This window comes from Artemia sp. Qi Xiang Cuo, chromosome 18, assembly GCF_049724085.1.
Source record: "Artemia sp. Qi Xiang Cuo chromosome 18, ASM4972408v1, whole genome shotgun sequence".
Taxonomy (NCBI): Eukaryota; Metazoa; Arthropoda; class Branchiopoda; order Anostraca; family Artemiidae; genus Artemia; species Artemia sp. Qi Xiang Cuo.
This window is the reverse complement of record NC_142811.1, coordinates 4,259,400-4,278,546: the sequence shown is the minus strand read 5'-3', so window position 1 is coordinate 4,278,546 and position 19,147 is coordinate 4,259,400. Positions and strand designations below refer to the sequence as shown.

At 35.8% G+C, this 19,147-nt stretch overlaps 1 protein-coding gene across 2 annotated transcripts in view; it reads right to left on the bottom strand.

Moving 5' to 3' along the window:
* Window positions 1–9,030: 9,030 nt before the first annotated feature.
* Window positions 9,031–19,147, bottom strand: part of LOC148941136 (uncharacterized) — a 31,640-nt gene continuing 21,523 nt past the window's right edge. For both annotated transcript variants that reach the window (XM_089104304.1, XM_089104305.1), the window contains exon 3: window positions 9,031–9,200. In XM_089104304.1, coding sequence (XP_088960430.1) covers window positions 9,046–9,200 — 155 coding nt within the window. In that variant the 3' untranslated portion in view covers window positions 9,031–9,045. The remainder of the gene's footprint in view (window positions 9,201–19,147) is intronic.

The window sequence follows — 19,147 nt, the reverse complement described above, 5'->3', positions numbered from 1 at the left end:
GTGAAATACTCCAACTCTTGCATTTCAAAGAAAGAAACTCCATATGAACTTTGAACAATCAAGAAAATTTAACTGTGACAAGGTAAAACATGATAAAACACTACTGAAATATTCAAACTCTCTCATTTAAAATAAATAAATTCAAACTGAACAATGAAAACTAATTAAAATGTTACTTTGACAATTTAAACCAAAACCAACCACTACTGAAATATTCCAACTCTTGCATTTCAATGAAAGAAATTCAAAATGAACTTTGAAAAATCAAGAAAATTTAACTGTGACAAGGTAAGCCACTACCATACACTACTGAAATATTCAAACTCTTGCATTTAAACGAAAGAAATTCAAAATGAACTTTGAAAAATCAAGAAAATGTAACTGTGACAAGGTAAACCATAACCAAACACTACTGAAATATTCCAACTCTTGCATTTCAACGAAAGCATTTCAAAATGAACTTTGAAAAATCAAGAAAATGTAACTGTGACAAGGTAAACCACAACCAAACACTACTGAAATAGTCCAAGTCTTGCTTTTCAACGAAAGAAATTCAAAATGAACTTTTAAAAATCATGAAAATGTAACTGTGACAAGGTAAACCACAACAAAACACTTCTTAAATATTCCAACTCTTTAATTTCAATGAAATAAATTCAATGAAATTTGAAAAATCAATAAAATGTAACTGTGACAAGGTAAACCACAGCCAAACACTACTGAAATATTCCAACTCTTGCTTTTCAACGACAGAAATTCAAAATGAACTTTGAAAAATCAAGAAAATGTAACTGTGACAAGGTAAACCACAACCAAACACTACTGAAATATTCCAACTCTTGCATTTCAACAAAAGAAATTCAAAATGAACTTTGAAAAATCAAGAAAATGTAACTGTGACAAGTTAAACCACAACCGAACGCTACTGAAATATTCCAACTCTTGCATTTCAACGAAAGAAATTCAGAATGAACTATGAAAAATCAAGAAAATGTAACTGTGACAAGGTAAACCACGACCAAACACTAGTGAAATATTCCAACTCTTTCATTTCAACGAAAGAAATTCAAAATGAACTTTGAAAAATCAAGAAAATGTAACTGTGAAAAGGTAAACCACAAACAAACACTGCTGAAATATTCCAACTCTTGCATTTCAACGAATGAAATTAAAAATGAACATTGAAAAATCACGAAAATTAAACTTTGAAAATGTCAACCACTAACAACAACTACTTAAATAGTACAACTCTATAATTTCAAATAAAGCAATTCAAAATGATCATTGAAAAATAATTAAAATTTAAGTTTGACATTGTAAAACATAAACAAACACTACTGAAATAGTCCAACTCTTGCATTTCAACGAAAGAAATTTAAAATCAACTATGAAAAATCAAGAAAATGTAACTGTGACAAGGTAAACCATAGCCAAACACTATTGAAATATTCCAACTCTTGCACTTCAACGAAAGAAATTCAAAATGATCTTTGAAAAATCAGGAAAATGTAACTGTGACGATGTAAACCATAACCAAACACCACTGAAATATTCCAACTCTTGCATTTAAACGAAAGAAATTCTAAATGAACTTTGAAAAATCAGGAAAATGTAACTGTGACAAGGTAAACCAAAACCAAACACTACTGAAATATTCCAACTCTTGCAATTCAAAGAAAGAAATTCTAAATGATCTTTGAAAAATCAAGAAAATTTAACTGTGACAAGGTAAACCACAACCAAACACTACTGAAATATTCCAACTCTTGCATTTCAACGATAGAAATTCAAAATGAGCTTTGAAAAATCAAGAAAATGTAAATGTGACAATGTAAACCCTAACCAAACACTACTGAAATAGTACAACTCTTGCATTTCAAAGAAAGAAATTCAAAATGAACTTTGAAAAATCTTGAAAATGTAACTGTGACAAGGTAAACCATAAGCAAACACTACTGAAATAGTCCAACTCTTGCATTACAAAGAAAGAAATTCAAAATGACCTTTGAAAAATCAAGAAAATGAAACTGTGACAAGCTAAACCACAACCATACACTACTGAAATAGTCCAACTCTTGCATTTCAACGAAAGAAATTCAAAATGAACTTTGAAAAATCATGAAAATTTAACTGTGACAAGGTAAACCACAACCAAACACTACTGAAATATTCCAACTCTTGCATTTCAATGAAAGAAATTCAAATGAACTTTGAAAAATCATGAAAATGTAACTGTGATAAGGTAAACCACAACCAAACACTACTGAAATATTCCAACTCTTGCATTTCAACAAAGGAAATTCAAAATGAACTTTGAAAAATCAAGAAAATGTAACTTTGACAAGGTAAACCACAACCGAACGCTACTGAAATAGTCCAACTCTTGCATTTCAACAAAAGAAATTCAAATGAACTTTGCAAAATCAAGAAAATGTAACTGTGACAAGGTAAACCACAACCAAACACTACTGAAATATTCCAACTATTGCATTTCAACGAAATTAGTTGAATATGAACTTTGAAAAATCAAGAAAATTTAACTGTGACAAGGTAAACCATAACCAAACACTACTGAAATAGTCCAACTCTTGCATTTCAACAAAGGAAATTCAAAATGAGCTTTGGAAAATCAAGAAAATGTAACTGTGACAAGGTAAACCACAACCAAACACTACTGAAATATTCCAACTCTTGCATTTCAACAAAGGAAATTCAAAATAAGCGTTGAAAAATCAAGAAAATGTAACTTTGACAAGGTAAACCACAGCCTAACTCTAGTGAAATATTCCAACTCTTGCATTTCAACGAAAGAAATTCGAAATGAAATTTGAAAAATCAAGAAAATGTAACTGTGACAAGGTAAACCACTACCAAACACTACTGAAATATTCCTACTCTTGCATTTCAACGAAAGAAATTCAAATTGAACATTGTAACATCAAGATAATTTAACTTTTACAAGGTAAACCACAACCAAACACTACTGAAATATTCGAACTCTTGCATTTCAATGAAAGAAATTCAGAATGAACTTTGAAAAATCAAGAAAATGTAACTGTGACAAGGTAAACCACAACCTAACTCTACTGAAATATTTCAACTCTTGCATTTCAACGAAAGAAATTCAGAATGAACTTCGAAAAATCAATAAAATGTAACTGTGACAAGGTAAACCACAACCAACCACTACGGGGTTGGGCTTTGGGGTCCGGAGTTGGCTGTGGGGGGTGGGGGTGGGCCTTGGGGGCGCCGGGGGACCGGTGGATGGTCTTTGGGGCACCGGTGGCCCTTTGGGAGCCCGGGGGACCTTTGAGGACCATGGGAGGGCATTTGGGGCTGTTGGGGGCGGGTGGAGGGCCTTTGGGACCCCGTTGGTCCTTTGGGTGCTCGATGGGCCTTTGGGGACCGGTGGAGGACCTTTGGGGCACAGGGAGGGCCTTTGGGGGTCCGGGGGCCAGTTGGGGGACATTTGGGGCCTGGGGATGGCCTTTGGGGGTCTGGGTGGGCCTTTGGGGGCGCCGGTGGCCCTTTGGGAGCTTGGGGGGCTTTGAGGACCGGGGGCTTCCTTCGGGGTCGGGGTAGGAGGATCGGAACCCTTTGGGGTTGGGTTAGAGGACCTCACAACACTGTTCAAATGAAACTTGTGTATTATAAGGACCACACTCAAAACCTCCTCCAAAATCTCTTCAAAAATCTTCTTTTAAAATGTCTCTATCTGTTTCGCCGAAATAGTTCCATAACCTGTCTAAAACGGTTTCGCCCAAATAATCACTAAACGTAAATTCAGCGTGTTCCTTTGTTATTGGCAGCTCTGTGCTAACGCATTTCAAATTAATAGGAAACCTTCTCGCGCGCTAAAACAATTCATCGCTAAGATGTTTCTTGCCTAATTGTTTCCATGGCCTTTGGTTATTAATATCCTTTGGAGTTCGACCAAAAGAGTTGTTCCCGAGGCAAAGACATTAATGATATGGATCTATTCCTGGAGAAATGTTTCTAGGCGGAAATTTTTAAAGTCTGACAGATGATGTCATTGATTGATTGATCTGTCAAGAAGGGGAAATTAATGTGTTGTTTCTAAGGGGAATTATTGATTCACGATAGGTGAATTGAGGTCGACTGCACAGATGTTCCAAGGTCGATGTTGTTGTAAGTGCATGCTCTCAGCGAATGTCAAGGTCGATGTTGTTGTTGTTGACACACTTTGATTACGCAATCAAGTTCTCGGAAATCCACTTCCCCTTCGATTACGCAATCGAGTTCTCGGAAATTCACTTCCCCCTCGAGCCCTAGATCAATAACATTGTTCCCGTTAGAATTCAATGCGCATGTGCAACCTTCGCCCCGGAGTTATTACACATAGAAACATCAAATAAATCGACCTTGGAAAAAGAGGTCATTGACCCCATTACGCAATCATTCTCCCTAGGGGGGCTTTGCCCTTATATGGGGTGCAAAAAAAGTTGTAGGTGGCAGCAGGGGTGAGGGATGGGGGCTTTAGGGTCCCCTCTACTGCTATGGCTATTAAATTGAGAATTTCAGTGAATTCTGAACTAAATCAAAAGATACTTTGCACATCCGGGTTGACGAAAGAGCGTATCGGTAATATCCTAGGGATACCTAAGAGTATACAGTTGATACTTTCAAGGAAAGGTGAGGGGGATGTTGAATTAAACCAAGAGAAATTATTTGCATCCAGGTTGTCAACAGGGAACACGTGCAAAATCTCAGGAACGCATAAGAGCGTTAGGTGGAAAATTTCAGGAAATCTTATGTATGTGTTGAACAAAACCAAAGACGCAATTTGCATCCTGGTTGACAAAAAGGCTCATCCACTATATCAAAGAAACGGCGTAGGGAATTAAATGGAAAATTTTGGGAAATGTCCAAGGGCTATCAAGCTATATCAAAAGACATTTTGTATGTCCACCGAAATGGGTGTATCCGCACTGTCTCAGGAATAGCAAAGTATATTAAGTTGAAACTTTTAAGGTATATTAAGGAGAATATGGACTAAATCTAAAGAAACTATATGCATCCCTGCTGTCAAAAAAGCGTAACTGTTGTATTTCAGAAACAACTAAATCTATTAGCTTGAAACCTTCAGAGCCTGTTAAACTAGATGAAAAGACACTATGTACGATAAGGTTGTCAAAAAAGCGTATCTACAAAACTTCAGAAACGTCTAAAATTATTGATTTGGAACTTTCAGGGAATGTTGAGAAGGATGTTGAGCAAACTCTTGTGGCCAAAAAGGTAATAAATTCACTCAATCACTGAAATTTTACACCCCCTCTGCAAAAACACTATATTTTCGACATTACTTTCTTACTTGTACTTGTTGCACGTTCAAGCCGCATCCAGGCTCATCGTGGCGCCCAGCAGACGACGAAAAGTCCTCTTCCAAAGGTTTTCTCGGGGGTGGCAGGCTCAACGATCTTCAGCCACTGATGATCCCAACGATGGACGTATTTTCTGAACCCTCAATTGGCTCCAGATGGAACTGTTGCAAGCCACGTCTTCTTTTGGTCTCCTGTTCTCTTTGTTTGGCCTGTCTCTGTTCTCCTCTTTGATTTCCGACATTAAGTCTTCCTAATTTACCCAATGCAATTTCCCTAGTTGAATTTTATACTACTATGGTAGTATTTTTTACTACTAGAATTTTATACTAGATTTTTTTTTAGATTTTTTTTAGAATTTCTAGAAATTATAGACTAGAAACTACACTAGAAATTAGAAATTAGAATTTAGACTAGAAACTAGAAATTTTATTTAGAATTTTTTTACTAGAATTTTATACTACTATGGTAGTATTTTTTGACCTAGTCATCAGTTCCCAAATAAAAAAATAGTTTAAAATTCGTGGACGATTTAGTAGTGTCTGCAGGCTATCCTTAAACGTTCAATTTGGCCGTTCAATGTTACCGTGAAAGTATAAAGGCACAAGTGGGGTAGTTACGGTACGAGTAAGGGCTGTCCCAACGTATTACGATAAGTGAAAATCCCTGTAGTGGCATATATGATCCGTGTAGTGACTAGCGCAAAGGCTGGATCTTAGCCATAGCCGTCTGGAAAATAACGGGATAAAAAAAAACTCAATATCCCAGAAATAAACCTTGTTAGAACTCAATAGTGCTTCAAGTTATGTGACCTATCAGGTTAAAACTCCAAATTCAAACAAATTCTGATTGGCGAAAATCTTTTTTTCACGGATTGTTTTTTTGTCACGTTTCCTGCACACACGCGGAGAAAGATTGAACTCTGTTTTGTCAAAATAACTAAATGAAACTTAAACAATGGGCGAATCAATCTTACGAATTGGCAGACAGAATTTCAATACAATCAAACATCGTTTAAAAACATATCAAAAGTATAAACAAAGAATTTACGATAGAGGGAGGGTGATATTTATCTATATTAGATGGGAGCCCTATGAGACCCAAGGGATGTACATGGTTTCTTTTGATTTTGCTCAACATCACTATCAGTACGCCCTAAAGGTCTAAAATAAATACTCTTAGCTATTCCTGAGGTATAGAATATGCGACATTTTGACAATCAGGATTTACATGGTGTGTTTTGATACATACCCTAAGAATTTCAAATTAATACTCTCAGCTGTTCCTGATATATTCAATACGCGCCCTTTTGACGACCTTGTTCCACATGGTTTTTTTTATTTAGTTTAATATTCCCATCGACATGGCCAAAAAGTCTCAACTTAACACTCTTAGGTTCCTAAGTAGATATTGCAGATAAGCCCGTCGGATGCACAACGTGTCTTTTGATAGATTTCAATTTCCCCGTCAAACAAATTAATACCCTCGGCCACTCCTGAGATTTTGCATTTATACCCTTTTGACAATGTGAATGTATACAGCTTGTTTTGATTTAGCCCTTGGAATTTTTGTCTTAATTACCTCTTCTGTTCCAGAAGCATGGCAGATCTGCCCTTGTGATTGCATGTGCAGGATTTCGATTCATTTACATTGAAGAGCATCGCCAAATGTGGAAAACCATGCTGCGTCTAAGATGGTTTCACGACCGCACCAAGTGTCCATTTAAATAATATTAAGATTGCAGTTGGCATTGTTACTACAACGTTAGAAAATAACTATTGTATTGCTATTTTGACTGAAGAATTCAAAGTTTTCAACTGGACTTGTTATGATGTTCCAGGGCTAGGAAACATGAAATTAGGTAATATTAAATGATATATAATAAATTAAACGATATAGATTATTTTTATTCAGGCGGGAAGGATGGGGGGCACAAGCAAGGAGTAGGACTTTATGACGAATATAGAAGCTGCTTGCTTTGGTTGGTTGCTTAGGCTGTTAAGGTATTAATAATAGAATGCTAGTTGCTCATTTTAAAGGTGCAAGCCATTAGTCATAGCCATTTACGCCCCTGAAGAACTGACTGACTCTAGTGGCTCAGATAAAGTTTACTTACACCTAAATGGACGCATAGACAGGATCCCAGGTAAAAAAAATTGTTTTTTTGTGTATTTTAATGCTCAGGTTGGTGAAAACAAGGGTAGATAGTATCTAGCCTAGGTAAATTTGGGCTATGGCAAGAAAATAGTAATGGTTATAGACTGCTACAATTTTTGTAGGTAATACAATCTAACTATAACCAATACCGCATTTAGTCATAAAATAGCCCATAAGTTAACATGGTTCACAGGTGGTTTTTATAAGAGGCAGCATTGTAGCAGCTTAAGTAAAGTACAGTATGTCTATTGCAAAAGTGTACTTTTCACGTGCTTTTGTAATTGTTTATTTTCCAGCCACTTTGTATGGAAAGGGTGGTTGTAGAAACTTTAGAGCGTGTTGACTCGATTGAAAATCTATAATTCTAGTGATTTTAAAAAAAATTAAAGTGTGGAAGGGGAGCTAGCAGCCCTCCAGCCCTTTTTGCCACCCAGTCCCCCCATAACCCCCAATGCACCTGGCAAATATTTTAAGATGAGAATTCTATGGAAAATAGCTAAGAGGTCAGGCAAAACTGCCTCCAGGAATGACATGACCTCTACAGCCCCAGGGAAAAGTGATGAAAATTCTGAAAATTGCCAACAGTTTTATAGCGTAAAAAGTGGAGTATGTTTGATTTTGGATGTCCAGGAACCGTACCTCTGGGTAAAAGTATTTCACATTTTCTTCTAAGAGGGGGGCTATGTGTCCAAAACCGGGTCAAAAGCCTTTTTATGTCTCAAATTTATTTTGAATTTACAGCCGTAAGTCCTGTTGCCAAAAGAATCTAGTGTACAAAACTTGTTTCGTGGCACCCCCTCCCCAACATTTAGCACCTAAAAGAGAAAAATTCACGATGGGCTGGAAGCTGATATCCTTGGATAAGGGCTAAGGGAAGTCTTGAAGTCCTTGGGCTAAGGGGAACCCACTGAATATTGACAATTTAAAAGAATTCTGTCTCCCAAAAAGGGAGCTTTATACATAAGAAATGGTAATATTGATAAATACTTATAGCCTATCAGAGATTACGGTTTAATTTCTAGTTTGAGGGAACTACAAAGCCTTAGCCCTGGCTGTTTTATGTATTAATTTTAAAAAGCATTTTCCACAAAACAAATTTTTCAAAGAAAAATAAAGATCTAAATTTAACCAAAGCCTAGCAGAAAACAAGTCAAATAATGTTTCAATAGTATTGCCCTTTCCCCAGGGGATTTGAGGCCATGCCATCTTCAAAGGCATAGCTATGGAGCATTTCATCCATGTTTTAAAAATGGCTACCTCAAAATTTTAATCAGATTTCCATGGGAAAAATTTGCTTTGGAGGGGGCCTGGATACCCTCCAATAACTTTTGACTCTTAAAATAAGCACTAGAACTTCCAATTTCCAATCGAGTGAGTCCCTTTTGTGGTTTCTACAACTACTCCTTCAGTACGAAGTAGCTTGGTGAAAAAATAATGCATTGAACCTTTAGCTTGGTGAAAAAATAATGCATAGAGTCTTTGTTCTTTACTTTGGTGACATTATTGCGCTGCCTACTGCACTGTAAGTTCCCTTACTAAAAAAAAAGCATTATGTCAAACACACAAAAATAATTACCTTTGCAATTCCTCGTCTTGTATGTGTGTGTTTAACGACGAGAAACGTGAACTCGATAATTTCTTCAACACCATACTTCTCAAAAAGGTCAAAATTCTTTAAATCTTCTAGGTATGAGGATATGCTCCCTAAAACAATCAATAAAATATAAAACTTTAATATCACAGGCGCCAAAATGAATTAGCTTCGAAAGCGCAGGATATGTGTGATGCAATTACACCCGTAGTTTATTTTATCTAGAAGGGTATTGACTTTTCCTTTTTTTATAAATTTCCCCCGTTTTGTGGATGATTAATCAAGTAAAATAAAGGTGTGTTTCAGATGAAAGTAAAGAGTAATAGCCATTTTAAAACTTAAGATGAGAAAAAATTAATTCCTATAATAGGCCTAATGAAAGCTTAGAACACCAAAATGTTGACTGAGTACATAACAGCAAATCTGATCAGATATGCCATTTCTACACTTTTTATCCTGATGGACATGAAACTAAAAATTTGAAGTCAAGATAATTGTTTGTGGCTTAAATCTCTAAGGAAGAGCAAAAATCTCTAAGCAAGAGAAAAAGTGGTCAGCTTTAAACAAATTCCAATTCAAACGATTGCTTCATTAATGTGTGCTGACCTTGAATCTGACCGCCAAAAATAGGTGCTGCAAAATATATGTGCTGATCCAAAATATGTTCTGCAAAATATCAGCAAAAAATATATGCTGATCACTAAAAACATGTGCTGACCCTGAATCTGGAAAGTCTGCTGCTCTAACTTTTTAGTTTTTTGGAGTTTTTGGGGGTTGTATTTGAAAATGAGAGGCAAAAAATCCTGATTGAGTAAATACCAGCAAGTGTGATCAGATGTGATGTCACTTCTACACTTTTTTAATTGATGAAGATGAAACCAAATATTTTAAGTCAAGAGAATTGTTTGAGGCTCAAAAACCTGAGGAAGAGTTAGGTGAAGGGAGAATTAGGACCAGAAGGCAAATAAACTTGGCCCATGGCCAAACATTTGCAGCCTGTAGTAACAACCAAAGCTAGGTCTGGGTAAAGTCCAGTTTGCTATGAACCTTCAATTTTATGAAATTGATAAAGAATGAGGAGGAGTGGGGGAAGTTAAAACGCATATAGGGCAACAATCCACCAAAACGCTTCCCTTAGCTGCGACGAAACACAAGCTTCCGAATAAAACATTAATAACACAGAGATCATCTATATAAGCCAGATAAAAGTCTCAGTAGCACAGAGGTTCATTGGGTAGTAGTAATGCTATTTAAAATTATGTCTTCTTGTTTGCCACCAAGCAAACACCCGACAATTGGACAAGAAAACACCCAGACAAGCAAACAAACAACCTGACAAACAACCGGACAAGCAGACAGACAGACCAAACAACACTCGGACAAGCAAACATCTGCCCAGTCACACAGGCAAAGAGAGTGAGAGAGACAAAACACTTACAAACACACAGATTCAAATATACAAACAGAAAAAGACAAGCACTGGGACATGCAAACACCCGCCCAAACAAATAGACACAGAGAGTGAGAGAGAAAGACACATACTAACACACAGATTCAGAAATTCAAACTGACAAAGGCAGACACTGGGACAAGCAGCAAACACCCGCCCAGACACACAGGCTTAGATAATTTGAGAGACAAAAATGCATACAAACACATAGATTAGGACATACAAACAGAAAAGGACAGACACGGGGACAAACAAACACGTGCCCAGACACATAGGCACAGAGAGTGAGAGAGACAAAACACATACAAACACATAGATTCAGACATACAAACAGACAAAGACAGACACTGGGACAAGCAGACACCCACCCAGATACACAGGTACAGAGAGTTAAAAGACAGACACTGGGAAAAGCAAATATTCGCCCAGACACACAGGCAGAGATAATGATAGAGACAGAAACACATAGGTTGAGACGTACAAACAGACAAAGACAGACACTGGGACAAGGAAACATCCCGCCCAGACACATAGGCACAGAGAGTGAGAGACACAAAAACACATACAAACACATAGATTCATACGTATAAACCTACAAAGAAAGACACTGGGACAGGCAAACACCCGCCCAGACACACAGGCAAAGAGAGTGATAGAGACAAAAACACACACAAATACATACATTCAGACAAGCAAACCGACAAAGACAAGCACTTGGAAAATCAAACACCCGCCAAACACAAAGGCTTAGAGAGTGAGAGAGACAAAAAACAACAAAACACATAGATTCAGCCATACAAAGAGACAAGTAATTTCACTGGGGATAAGCAAACACCCTCCCAGACACACAGACAAAGAGAGTGAGAGAGACAAAAATACATACAAACGCACAGATTCAGATATACAAACAGACAAAGACAGACGTTGGGACAAGCAAACACCTGCCCTAACACACAGGCACAGATAGCGAGAGAGACAAAAACACATACAAACCCACAGATTCAGAAATACGAACAGATAAAGACATACACTTGGGCAAGCAAACACCCATCCACACACACAGACACAGAGAGTAAGAGATACAAAAACAAAACAAACACACAGATTCAGACATAGAAACAGACAAAGAAAGACAGACACTTGGACAAGCAAACACCCACCCAGACACATAGGCACAGAGAGTGAGAGACATAAAAACGCATAAAAACACGCAGGTTCAGACATACAAATATACAAATTACATACACAGGGACAAGAAAACACCTGCACAGACATACAGGCACAGAGAGTAAGAAAGACAAAAAAACATAAAAACTCACATATTCAGACATACAAACAGACAAAGATATTCACTGAGACAAGCAAAAACCCGCCCAGACACACAGGCACAGAGAGTGAGAGAGATAAAAACACCAACAAATACATAGATTCAGACATAGAAAGAGACAAAGACCGAAACTGGGACAGACGAACACCCGTCCAGACACACAGGCAGAGAGAGTGAGAGAGACAAAAACACATACAAATACACTGATTCAGACATACAAACGAACACTGGGACAAGCAAACTCCCGCCAAGACACACAGGCTTAGAGAGTGAAAGAGACTAAAACACATACAAACACACAGATTCAGATATACAAACAGACAAAGACAGACACTGGGACAAGGAAACATCCCACCCAGACATACAGGCAAAGAGAGTGAGAAAGACAAAAAAAACACTTACAAACACAGAGATTCAGACATATAATTAGACGAAACTAGATGTAAGCGCCCATAAGCTGAATTCCAGGGGGGCAAACCTCGTCTAATTGGCACTTTTAATGCTATATAATAGAAATCTCAGAACAAAAATATAAAAATAAGGCAGCATCGTTCAGCCAGGGGGGCGCCCCCGGCCCCCCCCCCGTATGGGCCCCCATGAAGAAAGACACTGAGACAAGAAAACACCGGCCCAGACACACTTGGACAAGGAAACATCTCGCCAAGACACATATACACAGAGAGTGAGAGAGACAAAAACACATACAAACAAACACATTCAGACATATAAACACACAAAGACAGACACTCAAACAAGCAAACATCCACCCAAAAACACCAGAGAGTGAGAGAGAGAAAAATGCATACAAACACATAAACTCAGACGCACAAACCGAAAAAGACAGACACTGAGACAAGCAAACACCCGCTCAGAGAGACAAAAACAAATACAAACATACAGATTCAGATATACATACAGACAAAGACAGACACTGGTACAAGCAAACACCCGCCCAGACACAAAGGCACAGAGATTAAGATAGACAAAAACACATATAAACACATAGATTCAGACATACAAACAGACAAAGACAGACACTGGGACAAGCAAACACCCGCCCAGACACACAGGCAAAAAGATTTTGAGAGACAAACCACATACAAACAAATAGATTCAGACACACAAACAGACAAAGACCGACACTAGGAAAAGCAAACACTCATCCAGACACATAGACTTAGAGAGTAGGAGCGGCAAAAACAGACATAAATACATAGATTCAGAAATACAAACAGACAAAGACAGACACTGGGACATGCAAACACATGCTCAGACACACATGCCCAGTGAGGGAGACAAGCAAACGGCCAGTCAATGTCTACCTGAACTCGGGTACCTGCAGCCAACCTAACACACAGGCACAGTGAGAGAGACAAGCAAATAGCCAGGAAATTTCTACCTGAACCCGGATGCCTGCAGCCAAGCTACAATCCTCACTTTTCATTTCCAAATAACTTCATTCAAGTTAGGTTAATTTAGGTTCACTTAGCGTGGCACACCACGATTTTTTCTCCCGTTTTCTTTTCCCAGTGTCTGTTTTTATATGTTTGAATGTTTGAACCTGTGTAATTGTATGTGTATTTGTCTCTCTCACTCTCTTTGCCTGTATATTTATTTGCGCGGGTGTTTGCTTGTCCCAGTGTCTGTCTTTGTCTGTTTGTATGTCTGAATTTGTGTGTTTGTATGTTTTTTTGTTCTCCCTCTCTCTTTATCTGTATCTCACTCTCTCTCTCTCTCTCTCTCTCTCTCTCTCTCTCTCTTTCTGCGCCTGCGTGTCTGGGGGGGGGGGGGTGTTTGCTTGTTCCAGTGTCTGACTTTGTCTGTTTGTATGTCTAAATCTATGTGTGTGTAAGTGTTTTGTCTCTCTAACTCTCTATGCCTATGTATCTAGGCGAGGCTTTAGACTTTTACAGTTAGGGAAACGGGCAGTAGCCAAACTCTTGTTTTAGTGAAAAAAAATATTTCTCTTGAACAGTCTTAGAGAGAACTAATAAAATTAAACTGAATCTTTGATAGATAATAATTATTAGTTGCTGAAAGCTCATAAGTTCAAGATTTTATTTCACTGTAATGTACATTTTATTTTCAATTTTATAATAAGTACAAAAGAAAATAGTTGCAAAATAAATTTTTTCAGTAAACCGCCAATGATGCCATAGGCTTTATACTTCTGCCGTTAGGGAATCCTAGTAAACAAACAAACTTTAAATAATCTTAGTAAAAAAACAAACAACAGGTAGAACATAAATGAATAAATAAATCTTGAAACAAGTAAAACTTAAATTGAATATGCAAATCAAGGTTAAAACGAATAAAAATCTCGTTAAACAAGAGTTTGGCAGCTATCCCCTTCCCTAAAGGCAGAAGTATAAAGCCTATGGCATCATTGGCGCTTTACTGAAAAAATTTATTTTATAACTATTTTCTTTTGTACTTATTATAACTTAATTTATCAGAACTTAATTTAGGCCTAGAAAATGTGCTAAATGTGCTTGTATAAAAGATACATTTTATGGGAAGGGGCAGATTTAGACTGATACTAACTTTATGCCGGACTGACCTCTGGTCCATTGTTTTTAGAAATATCTTGGAATCTTGTCAGATCATTGTATGTGTCTGTATCTTATTAAATATTATTGTAATTTCTGAGACTTGTGGTCTACTTGGGACAGCCAGTCCCAGTAGAATATCTATATCTGGAATTGTTATAAGTAAATTGAATAAAAGTATTGTATTTTAGACAACCTCTCTACGATATACCTTTAGCCCCTTGAACATACCCAGTCGGTACGCCTCATTAGTCCGGTCATAGCCTAAGGCACGCTACTAAAGTTAAATTATCTTAGGGCCATAGTTTATCTCCCCTATAAAGGGAGAATACAGGCCCCTACGACTACACCACTCAAATACCATAAAATATGATTTACAACAACTGATGGCTGTTGGAAAAACTGGGTCGGGGAGACTAAATAAGGTTGCAAAATTCAAAAAAAAATCGAAATGACTGTATTAGAGGAGGACTGTAAATGTAACTTCACGTTTAGTGGCGCTCGAATTAGTAAAACTTAGAGCAGCTTTGCTCGAACTTTGGGTATTAGAAATAGATTTGTATCCGCTCAAATATTTGGGTACAATAGAAAAAATGGAAAAAAGGCTCAATCAAGAATTGCAAAATAGAAAAAAAAATTCAGTATCCAGGTTTCAAAAAGTAGAAGTAAGTGTATAATTAGCAGTTTTTTTTAGTGTTGGTAATAAATGCAATGTATTAGTGCTGTATATTACTAAATAATAAAGTATTTGTATCTTGAGTCAAAAGAATAAAATAAAAGATAATATGTAAAGAAAAACAAATCTAGCTGGACCGATGAAACGTTAGTAGAAACAAAAGAACTTTTGGCATAAAAGTAGCAAATAGGGTCCTAAGTCAGCCTTACTACAAATACAGGCCATAGACTCATTGTTCAATGATAACACTGCAGAAATTTAGCAAAGGAAGCTCATAAATTGTGGTCCGAGCAATTATAGGTTAGAAGCTGCCATTTTTGAGTGTTTTAGGAGTAGAGATGCTTCGAAAATATGGCATCTTACGACGTAATAAGCAATAGAATTAACTTTGTTAAAGCTAACAAATACTAGGTTAGTTGTGTAGTTTCATAAGCAAAGGGAAGGAAAAGATTTATAAACATATAATTAGATTACTTGAGGAAAGGAATGGAAAAAAACGAGAAAAGTAACCTTATAAGTAAGAAAACAAATGTGGAAGCTTAGAAAAAGTCGCCGAAGGAAGCAAAAAAAAGAGTTGTTACCCAGCTCTGATGGGAACTCTGCATAAGGCGAGAAATTCGGTGAAAGAAACCGTCAATCACAGAAAATGGAGGCATGGATATAGGTCTTAAAAGGGTCTCCTTTACCTACACAGAGGACCTTCATCTGAATAATGGTGTTAGAAAAAGTTCAAATTCTGAATTAGCCGCATAAAATGCGTCCGAAGAAAGTTCTTATTCGAATTTTAAGCCATGGCTGCTTTCGAGCCATGTGGATGTAAAGCTACCAGTGTATGAAAACTGTTATGCTTGTTTACATAGAATATAAGCCACTTTAGGACAAACAGAGAAGGCAATGCATCCTTTTGGGATAGCTAATATTGATAACTCTGGTCCGCTCTTACGGTTACTCAATGACGAATCATCCTCAAGTCTAGTCTAATTATAAATCAGTAAAGTTTAGTCGAATATCAGATAGATTGTATATCAGATAAAACACGGTCTGATAGTAGAAATCAAATAGAGTGAAGCCAATAGTCTCTTATATTCAAATTAGCCTACAAGTAGATTGTATCCAGGAACTAAATAGAAATAATATTACGGATACAATTACACAGAGCGGTACAGTTTATATTACAATAATTAACGTTCAAATTCCTAACTTTATACGGGTTAGGGTAAACTTTTTAAACACTATATATTTAGAATCAGCATTAAAAGACAATTCTTTTGATATGTATATTTTAAAAAAATATGGGGTTGTGAAAAAAAAAACCAAGGAGGCTTGACAAAGGAAATAGGGTCACTGGAAGCTAGCAAATTTGGAGCAAGCTCAATCACTGCTGGTCTCTCGTTGTTAAGTACATGCAATGCATCTACTGACCTTTGACTCTCTGAGATTGCACTTCCAGTAGAATTTAAACAAAAATTGTTTTTGAAGAATTTTAAAATAATTATAATAGGAAAACAGCAAGAGTTTACATTATCTACGCAATACATGTACAAGCTAGCTGTAGTCTTATTAAAATTAGTTATAGTATAATATAGTAATTTTTTTATTAGTTACACTAGGTGAAAAAAAAATTTAAAGACAATAATTAAGCTCTATAAAGATTTCAGCGAAACTTAGAATAAGCTTAGAAGGAAAAAATGGGTGCTAAGTGAAAAGAACCGAAAGTAATATAAAAATATGTTATAACCTAAAACTTACCAGGAGGAGTAAGCCAACGACAAAATCCATTAAAAATAAGCAAAAAAATTAACCCCATCGTCACAAGCAAGCCACAATTCATAGTTCAAGATAATAATTTTAACTCTAGCGATGTGTTGGATCTGAGAAAACGAATTGGCACAGGAGAATCCTAGTTTAAACAATTGGTTTTCACCTGTGCCAACCCAAACACCCAAATCCAAAGCCGTTGAATCCTAACAGAAACTAAACGTATCCACTTTTCTTTGAAAAAAAATATAACATTACACAACAAAAAACTCGTAGTAATGAATAGAAATTCATTCTTGTAATTCTCCCAGATTCAAGCTTATCAATAAACTACAGATAATGAGCACCGAATTCAGAGTTATTTAGCCTTGCAAGGGAATTATTGCATCCTTTTTTTTGGCAAATAAAATAGTAATTAAAGCTGGGATAAAATCAGTAACCAGTATATCGTAAAAATTGCATTTTTAGGAAGAAATGAGAACTAGCAAATGCGGGGCAAAACTTAATTAAAAGTGTTCCAAAAATCAGCTGAAAAATACAGTACTTTTCTAACATAAACACTTTCGGACAGAGAAATTTAAATAATTTCAAAAAAATACAGGTTGCAACAATAGACACCCCCCCCCCACCACTTAAAAATAAGGAGATACTGAATTGACCATAGAAGGGCAATCAGCATAAAAACGTGTTAAGTTTATTGAAAAAAAAACATAAAACATATAAATAAATGATTAAAAAAAAAAAGACCTATTTTACTGAAAAAGCGAGAAAAGACTTGAAAAAAACCCTAAGGCCTCATTAAAATAAAGAAACGAAAAAAAGAGAAGGGTTCAAGTTGAAAATATTGTCAGACAAAATTACAAGAGAAGAAACTGAATGGAGTCAATTAAACTCTGTTATGCGCACATAATGAACTGACCGAAGGAAACTAGTATGAAAATTATACTAAATAGGTACAAAATAAGTAGCATTAATTCTACGGAGCCACCGTTACAGTGGTTAACGCGGGCCGAGATTAATAGAAATATTGAGGAAATGTTCCAAGTAGACAGGAAAAAATGTTGCTATCTTATGTGGGAGTCGTTTTCAGAAAAATGACTAACATGGCATGAAAAATTAAAAGAACCCACGGCATTTTTCTGCAGAAGGGCCACTTTTCTGATAAAATAATAGCCCAAGAGGTAACTGTGGCCACAAAAAAAAGTGTGGCAATACTATAGATAATTAATTATTGTGTGTGCAGGTTCAGAATAGTCCTTTTAGCTGTATCTCATGACAAGAGGACCTGGAAACGTTATAAGGAGCTACCAGAAGGTAGTCCCGGTAAGCAATTCTTCAGAGTACAGGCAAGAGTCATTTGATAATGGCATAAGAGGTATAAGGTGAACAACAAAATTTTTTAGCTTATCAGATCTAAGCTGTAAAGGGAGCCTTATAAAAAAAAGGACATTAAAGCTGAAAGAAGAGAGATTACAGACAAAAATGTTATAAAAATGTATCAATTACCAAAAATTCAAAAAGAATTAGAGGATTCAAAAGTCTGAAAAGTTTGAGCAAAGTCAAGTTATGTGAACTATTGTCAAACTCTTGTGTAGAGGCTAATCACAGTTATCAATTATAGTGCATAAATCTATTTGTTGAAGTTGCTATTGTTTTGTAAATATTTTAATTGCAGTTAGGACGTATCATATAAAAGTATTGACAGACTTATTTAAAAGTTGTTCAAAGAATATATATTGCAGTGATTAAATAAATTATTAGAGTACATAATTATTATTTTTTTTTTAACAATTAAGTTATGTATCAACATAACTTCTGTTAATATATATATATATATATATATATATATATATATATATATATATATATATATATATATATATATATATATATATATATATATATATATATATATATATATATATATATATATATATATATATATATATATATATATATATATATATATAACCTAAACTATCCATGCAAATACAGTGAATTAATATGTTGAGTATTTGTGTTTTTTATTTTTATATCATTCAAGAAGTATTCTACATTAATACTTCATAAGCAATTCATAAAACAATAATTGGAATTAATTCCAATGCTAGTCTATACTGTGTTTTATTGTTTTTTAAATGATTTAAGTTTTAACCAGTAGTTAAATATCCTATCTAGTTTTGCGATTAAAAACAATACTTGCGTAAGTTATTACACATTGCTTGTATATATATGCTCCGTTTTAACTTACTTTAAGTTTTAACTAGTGATTTAATGTATATGTAAAGGTTTGACTTTGA